Here is a 9,233-nt window from a genome sequence, read left to right as displayed (position 1 = left end):
CGCGCCGCCTTTATAATCCCGATGGTAACGTGGGCCGGGCCCGGCGCGGCGGCGGGTGCCACAGCGACGCAGGGAGGCGCGCCTCGGTTGTGGTAACGCGGCCCGGCCGGGGGGTGGGGGGGGGGGATGGAAGGAAGGAACACCGCCTCGGCCGCCTGGTAACGCGTGTCAGAACCGGCGTCCCGGACCCGCCTCACGGAGCGGCACCGAGCTCGCCCCTGTCCGCCGCCCTCCCCGCGCCGCAAGGGGGCGCCCGCCGGCCCCTCCGCAGCGGTAGCAGCGGCGGTGGGGGAAGAAGATGGCGGCGGCCGCCTCCGAGCAGGTCTGTCCCCGCCGAGGCGCAGGCATGGGGAGGCGGTGGGGCAGTTCCCGCCACGGGGTGGGGGAGCGAAGCCCGCCCGCGGGGCCGCAGAGAGCCGCCCGAGCAGCCGGTCTGGTCGGGGGAGGGGCGCTGCTTGTGGAGGGGGTGCCATTTTGGGGGTGGTTGCCGAGGTTGGTTTTGGTGGCGGAGGCCTCCAGGGCGGCGGGTCTGCGGGGCCGCGGCGGGCAGCCCTGGCCCTCCCTGGCTCCCCAGCGCCTGCACCAGCCGGGTAAGGGGGAAGCGGCCGTTCCGACCTGTGTCCAGCGCTGGCCGGGAAGGACGGCCCTCGCCTTGGCGGGAGCAGCCGCCTCAGCGGGGGAGAGGCAGCCCTGAGCCCGCTGCCGGGGCGGGGCGCCTTACGGACGCGAGGATCTCTTGACAAAGAAAAATACTTTCTGTTTTCGAAATAAAGTGTTCTGGTATTTCTGCACAGGAATGTAACTGTCTTGGCTAAATTGGCACTTGTCGGTAATTCGCGAGGCTGGTCAGCGCGGTTGGTATTTATGGGGCTGCGCCGTCAGGCGTCTCATCAGGCGGGCACAAGTATGGCAGTTCAGCGGCATAAATAAGGCTGAAGCTCCGGTTCGGGTTCAGCATCCGAGGTGTCACACGGGAGCACAAGCTAAATTTGTCAGAAGGGGTGTCACTGTCACCCAGCCGGAGGGGTGGGACAGGGACTCCGTCAGCACTGCGTGTCCTGGTTTGAGGTAAAACAGGACTAAGCTGGAGGGAAAAGAACCGAGCTGTTCATGGGCTCGTCTTTCGGGGGCTCCTGGAAGCCCCGCATTCCTGAGCTCGTCCTGTACCAGCTCCATCTCGGGTGTCATGGGAAGCACTGCCCAGTTCTGCATGGATGCGCCAGCATTTGTTCCAGCAATCACCATTTCAACCATATTCTCCCAGTCCTGATGCCGTCTTCTGTTGCCCTGCCTTACGAGGTGAAAAAACTATTTTGGAATTCTATCTCGCCATCATATCCTTTCAAGACTACCATTCTCAGGACAGGGTACTTGCTGTCCTGTTGTACAAGGTTTCCATTTCCTTGGGAACTGGGGAAAACCCAGAGCACAGACCTTTTCTCAGTTTCCCTGCCCAGCCAATTCTGAGTCTAGTTTTGAGGAAGCCCTTCATAAACCTGTTCAGGTCAAGCACCGTTTCCCTGTTCTTTGGTAACGGAAGAAAACAAGACAATTTTACCTGTTACATCAGTATAGACACGTGCAAGTGCCATAAACTCAAGGTACAGCTTCAGGATTCATTTCACATGAACAGACTTAATCCCATCAAAAAGATCAAGCTCCTTCTTTGAGGAATTGAACCCTTAAATAGCAATCTGTTCCATTTGAAGGGGGTGGATAAAATTTTGGACAAAGTTAAAAAATACATCAAAGGTTTATTTTCCCTATGAATATCTACAAGAGTTTCCTCTACATGTTAATTAGTCTCACTGAAGGGATATCTCTTGGAAACTAGTAACTTCAAATGATTAAATTAAAGCTAGGCTGACCACACTCCTCATGCCAGGTTTGAAGCCTTACATTATTTTTCTTAATACTGCATGTAAGCAATAGAAGTTGAATGCAAACCCTGTGCTATCAAAGTAACTTTAAAACTGTATCCACCACACTCCTTTTGGATATATTCATTGAGTGTCTATTCTGCCTTAGCATGGAGGGAACTAAAATCCTGTGTATTAACAAATGACCTGCAGGATTATGTTCTGTATTGTCCCCAAGAGGTAAAAACCTGATGAAGCTCTTTACAGCATATTTTTTTTACTGCAGCTATGTCATTAATAATTCCTAACTGCCATGATAAAAATTACATACAGAAACATAGATTGTCTGAAAATAATTTAGTCATAGCCTTAGCAGAGAATGCAGTAGTTGTAAATGTGTATTGTAAGTACAGAATGGCAGACTGAAATATTGAATATAATATGTAATATATTCTACTAGTCAAATCAAATCTATTTTTTTGCATACATACATGTCTATCATTTTGGTGGATTTACATGCCGTATAACAGCTAATCCATGCTTTGTATTATAGCAAAGTTCTAATGGCCCGGTGAAGAAGTCTATGCGAGAGAAGGCTGTGGAACGCAGGAACGTTAATAAGGAGCACAACAGTAACTTTAAAGCAGGATACATTCCAATTGATGAGGACCGTCTCCACAAGACAGGGTTACGTGGCAGGAAAGGCAACTTGGCCATTTGTGTGATTGTTCTTCTTTTTATTTTGGCTGTCATCAATCTTATTGTGAGTATAATACTTAGGCTGTAAGCATCATTAGGACGTATTTAATTTTGACGGTTTATAAGAGAAATAAACATCCCAGTATGGCTGAGAAAGACTTAAAATGTACTGAAAGAGATCCCTTATTTTTCCCCCTTTTATTTTTTTTTTTGTTCTTTTGTAGTCTGAGCAAGTTTAGAAGGAATAATCTTGTAGGTTGTAGGTTCAGTCATGATTATTTCAGTTATCATGGTCCCAGCAAGGAACCTACCATTTATGCAACACAGAATTAGGAACCTTGAAAGCGTCTCTCCATTCGCAAAACTCAGTAACAGCAAACGTGTGAAGTGTTATTAGTGCAGTACCAATACATGCAGGAGAAACTGCTATGCCGGGAACGTTTTACATATAATAATAGAGCTGCATGTGAGCATTCATAATTAATTAGCCACTGCACTTTAAACCTTCATTGTTGTAACTACCACCTTTTTATTGCTTGATCATTATTTTCACAATTGGACATCCACCTGTGAAGGTGTTTTCCTGTAGTTCAAGGGTAAGTATATCCTGAGCTGAGCTACTTTGTTCAGGAAATTTATTTAGCTAATGATACCATGGTTACCCTTAAACAGGAAAAATAGTTAATGATGGATGTGATTTAATTTTAAATATATATATATTATGTATATACACAAATTATTTTAGTTACCATTTCAGATGAGTCTAAAAATCATGTAAAATCTTTCATAATTAAATGTGTTCCGATGTTTCCAGTAGGAATTAAACAGTCTAAAGTAAATTCACACCTAAAGCTTACTTAAACACTAGCATCAATAATTATTTCAAATAAAACATCTAGTTAATACAATACTTGTGGGAAGGTCCAAACGGTCAAAGTAATCTTCGAAAATGTGTGTTTCTCTTTCAGATCACCCTAGTTATCTGGGCAGTGATTCGAATCGGTCCCAATGGTTGTGACAGTATGGAGTTCCATGAGAGTGGCTTGTTGCGGTTTAAGCAAGTTTCTGACATGGGTGTTATACATCCATTATATAAAAGCACTGTAGGAGGCAGACGTAATGAGGATTTGGTGATCACCGGAAATAATCAGCCTGTAAGTTGCATCATTAATTGAAAGCTTATGAGCAACGTTATGGAAGTACGGTCACATTATTGATAAACTTTATATTTGAAACATCATTAACTTAATTACTTTGTTTCTGAAGATTGTATTTCAGCAAGGAACAACCAAGCTTAGTGTGGAAAAAGACAAAACTTCTATTACCAGCGATATTGGCATGGAATTTGTTGACCCACGGACACAAAATACCTTGTTCAGCACAGACTATGAAACTCATGAGTTTCATCTGCCAAATGGAGTTAAAATCTTGAATGTACAAAAGGCCTCTACAGAGAGGGTATGTCTCTTTTAACTACCTCTTACTTTTGTAAAAGCTCGTTACAGAATTGCTGTAGCTGTAGAATAAGAAAAAAGTTTACAAATGCGATCTTTCAAGCATATTTAGAAATTTGACTAAATGTAGTTAAAAATGCAGCTCTGAAAACGTAAATCACCCTAAAAATTAGAATAGACATGAAAACCGACATCATTAAATGAGTATACTATCCGGAATACCATGCCAGCTAGGCCTGCGTGTCTTTTTATTGAGCATTTATCAATTTATTTGTGCCTAGATAACTGTTTCGGAAATAAAATTTCTATGAAAAGCTTCTCTGTTTCTAGTAAGAACTTAGAAAAACAATTACCAGAACTTCATGTATCATTTTCCTTCTATTGGTGATAAATGTTAATGCAATTAGAATTTCAGAAGTCGAGTAAAACTGTAGAGATCGATCACAGCATTCTAGGATTTAGGTTGGTCCACAGCTTCTAGGTTAAACAAGTTCTTTGTGGTTTCTACATTATTCTTTATCAGAAAATGAAAAAACCTAAATATTGGTGTGCATACATTTAAAATGCTGATCTTAATGTCGGACTGAAATTTCTTTCATGTCATCACTTATAATAAAGGATTTACAGATAGAGTACAGCCCCTAGTTCTTTTGTATAACATTAGTAGAGTAGTATCAGTGGTTTTATAGAGGGTTGAGTGTGCCTTAGGAAGTATTGAGCAATCCTGTTAAGGACAAACAAAAAAGAGAATTTAGTTTGCTCTTTGTGTTTCCTCTGCAGGCTAAGAATTAAAATCATATGCTCCAGAAAAAAAAAAAAAAAAAAACAAAAAAACCAAACAACAACAACAAAAAAAAACCAAAACAAAAACCGAAACCTGTAACTTTAAATACATAGGAGGAACAGATTAAATGAAAATAGAGGAGTAAGTTTACATAGTCACTCCTAACAGGAAGCCTGTATTTGCTACCAGTGTTAACTGTGTATTCCATAAAATTGTCATATGAATTGTTATTTTTATTACAAACAAACCATATGCAAACGTAAACTTTCCAAAATTAAGTAGTCCTTGTTTTCAAATATGAATGTGGAAATGGGCAGAAGCTTCGTAGGTGTAATGGGAGAAGGGGAAAAAGTACATTGAAGGTTTTTATTAAATTGTGTAGCAATATTTTTAAGGTAATTAAAGTTATCAGACAAACCCAAGCAGCACATTTTCATTCATCTCTAATACACTTCTTTTGTTTATGTTCTTAGATTACCAGCAATGCAACCAGTGATCTAAACATAAAGGTCGATGGCCGTGCTATTGTCCGGGGAAACGAAGGTGTTTTCATCACAGGCAAGACCATTGAGTTTCGAATGGGGGGTAACATGGAACTTAAAGCAGTAAGTACTTCAAATCAGCGTTTTTTGAACAGCTTAGTTTCAAATTCAGGCTGATAATAAACTGATGTAGCTTTATATGGATTCAAATTTTATATACAGTAGTCATGCATAAAAGTTTAGTTGCAGTCAGCGCATTTAGTAAGGTTTTTAAAAGGTGGTTTATTGCTTTGCTGTTAGTTAGTGGTTCAATAGTTTTCAGGTAACAATGATTTACTACTACTAAAACACTAAAACCCCACAGTGCAACTAAAGCGAAGCTATTGGCTTCTACACTTAAACAAATACTAAAGGGAATTCGTCTTCTCTTCTGGAGGTTTTACTGTGGACAGCAACCTTTGACAGAGGAGCAGAGCATGCCATTAGGAGCACTACCTTCTATGCTGCAGGAGTGAGACTCGCCAGCATTCAGGATTTTTGGGCATTGTTAAGATTGCAGAGCATATAGAATAATGGAAAAGGCTAAAGAAGGATAAAAATTAGAGACTGTCCTGGTTTGAGGCCCAAACCATGACAGAGATACGTGCACTTTTATGTAGTGCATGAATAAATTTCATGTATGAATTCAAACGCTGATATTTTTAGATTTACTGCATTTGCTAATAGGTCTGTCCAGTGAAAAGCCACACTGCCATCTCTCTCAATATCAATCTACCACTGGAATAGCAAAGTACATTGCTGTCTAGAATTGAGAAATTCATGGGCTTTATTCACAAATTTAATTAAAAAATGAAAGCTTGTCATATATACTTTTTTATTCTGTTGATTCTATAGTCATCCTAAAGATGTCATTGATTCATTGAACCAGCTTGTGCATTTTCAAAACCGACCTGCCTTGTTTAAATTAGAAGTTGTACTTTTTTTTTTTCCCTCTTAATAGGAAAACAGCATTATCCTGAATGGAACTGTGATGGTCAGCCCATCGCGACTGCCAAGTTCTTCTCACGGGGAACAGTTTAATAACGGCAACTGGCTGCGTTTCAAGCTCTGTATGTGCGCGGATGGGACACTGTTCAAGGTTCAGGTGACAGGTTATAACATGGGTTGTCAGACTTCTGTCAATCCGTGTGGAGCCACTCACTAAACCACAAACCACTACCAGGAGACTTCTCTTTTGTGTTTACATATATTTGTATGAAGTAATTGCATGCCTTCAAGGATTTCTGGTTTTACAGCAGTTTATACTAACATCTATTACATAATATTTTTAAGCAAAGGCTGTTACGTTCAACAGTATTATGTCATCATCCTGCCATAATAGTGGCACTGATTTAGTAAGCTTTCAGTCTACACGCATACTGAAGTACCTTCCTGAATTGGCATCAGTAGAGTATATTTGAAGAATGTGATCTTAGCAACAATTTTGACTGCCTTCAGTTGCCTTTGGAGGAGGTTTTTGTCCTACATCCCAAGACCTTGAGGGCTGCTGAGAACACAACTGCCATCTGAAGTACTTCAACAGGAACGTTGATTTGTTGTTGGAAGTGGATTTGCCGAGGAAGGCTGAAGCGGCAACTTTTTCGTCTTTTCTTCATTACTTGCCAAAGGTTGCTATAATGATTTCCCCCAAAATTATGTGGTTTACCATATGTGTACTAAGGGAGGGTAGTGGCAGATTCACTTTAAAATACTACATTATTTCTGCCATATATTGTCATGTAGTTAAGAGAAGAAGTTATGCTAGCACAAATAATATTTGCAAAGTACTATCGAGTGTGGAAATGTAACTTCAGTTTTGAAATAGTCTTGTGATTATTGCAGTGTTGCAGTTGAGGCATTCTACAGTTGTTTAATTTATGTGAAGTGTTTATAAAATGTGTTTATATTAAAAGTACATTTTTAAAGATGTACTTACACCTTGCTCACTAACAAAAAAAAGTATTTTCCTGGTGCTTTAATGTGCGCAGTATATGAATCCATTATTCAACAGGTAATATCTGAAACATGACCATTGAGGCAGTGTCCGAGATCGAATCTCTTTTTGCCCATGAATGTCAGTATTGATACATTACTGAGAATCTCAGAATTAAATTCCAAAGTTAAACTGCAGGTCTGTAGTTCTAAATGTGGTGGTATCAAATCCTGTGACACCAGGGTAAATACACATGTATCTGAATTTGTCAACAGTGAAACTGCGTCTATCCTGAACTGGGGCCTTGTAGAAACTATTAGCCTTGTAACTGCTTTTGCAGAGGTAAGGGGTTCTGTACGAAAAACAGACCAGCTCATTCTAAGTTTCCCGCTCCTCCCTCCCCATGTATTTTCTTCAGTGGAAAATAGTTTTGTTTTGCAGTAGCATCAAGTAACCTTAATAATGGAGGCCACAAAGGTGACTTTGCAAGTAGCTTTTTGACAAGTTTTTCTAGATAAGCACATGCTTCTCTTCCTAAAAGTTGTGCAAATGTTACACATTAACTTCAGAATGGATCATTTGTTGTGGGAAGATAAACTGTCTACCTTTGTTTGATAGCTCTGAAAGTACGTAGAATTCCACAAAGTACAAATCAGTTCCTGCTGCAACAAGAACTTAGTATCTAAGGTCCCAGTTCCTGCATTTACTAGAAGTCAGTAAGTTGTCATGCGGGACGCGTATGGGTGGAAGGGATTTCTAGAGGGGAATCCTTAGGTCAGGCATTACACCACACGGGGGGTCAGAGGGGTCACAGTTCCCTCACTGCTCTCAGGCAAAGGCAGATTTTGATGCTCAGTAGTTGTTGGGGTTTTAGGGGGTGGACGGGAGTGGAGCTGTTTTAACAAAACCAGAATAAAATATAGCAAAAGCCACCGAATTGCTCACGTTAAAGATTATGGGAAAGTACTAACACTTTGCATACTCCCTTCACGAACTTCATAGTTTTACTACAGTTAATATTTATTAACCACTTAAACACACGTTTTGCTGAAAACATGCACACATCTTTGCTGCTAAGCAGTGCCCTAATTAGTATCTGTTACCATTAAGAGGAGGAAATAAACGATAACATTTTTAGAATTTTCACTCATGCTAATGGAAGTTTGTCAGTTTATTTTTATATATATATAAATACACAAGTATAAAAATATAAGCGGCAGCATCTTTGAAGCTGAAATAGATCCTGAAAATGACAGATACTGCCTTGGTCAAGTAGATTACACATGAAGAGCATATTAAAGCTCCTCTTTGGTTGGTACTGACATGTCTATATGCTCGTATTGAGTTCTTGTAATTATCAAGAGTTCTTTGTAGAATACTGTATGCGACATAGCTGAAAGATTTGTCACAAAGGTACTCCTAAATCACGGTCTGGAGAATTGCTTTTTAAGTGTGGATTTTTTGTCAAAACGTAGCAAAACCGATCATACAAATACCAAGTGAAAAATTAACAATTTGTTAGCTACTATTTATGTATTGTTAATATATTTTGTTGCCTTCACTACACGGTTTGAGAAATGTTGGCACCACACATGCCCTGTGTTGTGCATTTGTTTGCTGTTTATCTTCTAACTGCCTAAGATACATTTTTCTATATGTATTTAAAACATAGTGTGGCACGTTATTTATTTTAATCCCACAGATGCGCTTAAAAATTCTGTGTGTTTAAAGTACATCCTACATGCCTCTGTAAAATACCATACTGGGTACGCTGAAACAACTTCCATGTGAAGAGTTCTCAGTGTATGTAAAGGTGGTGGTTGTTTCAACAGCTGAAAGATAACTGAATTTCTAATCTTTGTTTTGAAATGAAACAATAAATGCTAAAATGCAGCTGTGGTTCAGAAGTGTTATTTGTAAGAATATAGCTTTTCATTAAAAATACGTGGTTGTGTTATTGACAGGGGAACTAGTATTTGATTA

General features: G+C 40.3%; 1 protein-coding gene across 1 annotated transcript; it reads left to right on the top strand.

Annotated features, from left to right (window-relative positions):
- The first annotated feature begins 125 nt into the window (after positions 1 to 125).
- Positions 126 to 9,185, top strand: SGCB (sarcoglycan beta). Its single transcript, XM_082482173.1, has 6 exons — positions 126 to 322; positions 2,413 to 2,622; positions 3,527 to 3,712; positions 3,825 to 4,016; positions 5,270 to 5,401; positions 6,279 to 9,185. The coding sequence occupies exons 1-6, from the start codon at positions 299 to 301 to the stop codon at positions 6,480 to 6,482; spliced, it is 948 nt and encodes a 315-aa protein (XP_082338299.1). The 5' UTR covers positions 126 to 298; the 3' UTR covers positions 6,483 to 9,185.
- The last annotated feature ends 48 nt before the right edge of the window (positions 9,186 to 9,233 follow it).

Source organism: Vanellus vanellus (assembly GCF_965231255.1).
Source record: "Vanellus vanellus genome assembly, chromosome: 4".
NCBI classification, from domain to species: domain Eukaryota; kingdom Metazoa; phylum Chordata; class Aves; order Charadriiformes; family Charadriidae; genus Vanellus; species Vanellus vanellus.
The sequence above is the reverse complement of the archived record's forward strand: the minus strand, read 5'-3'. Positions and strand labels throughout refer to the sequence as shown.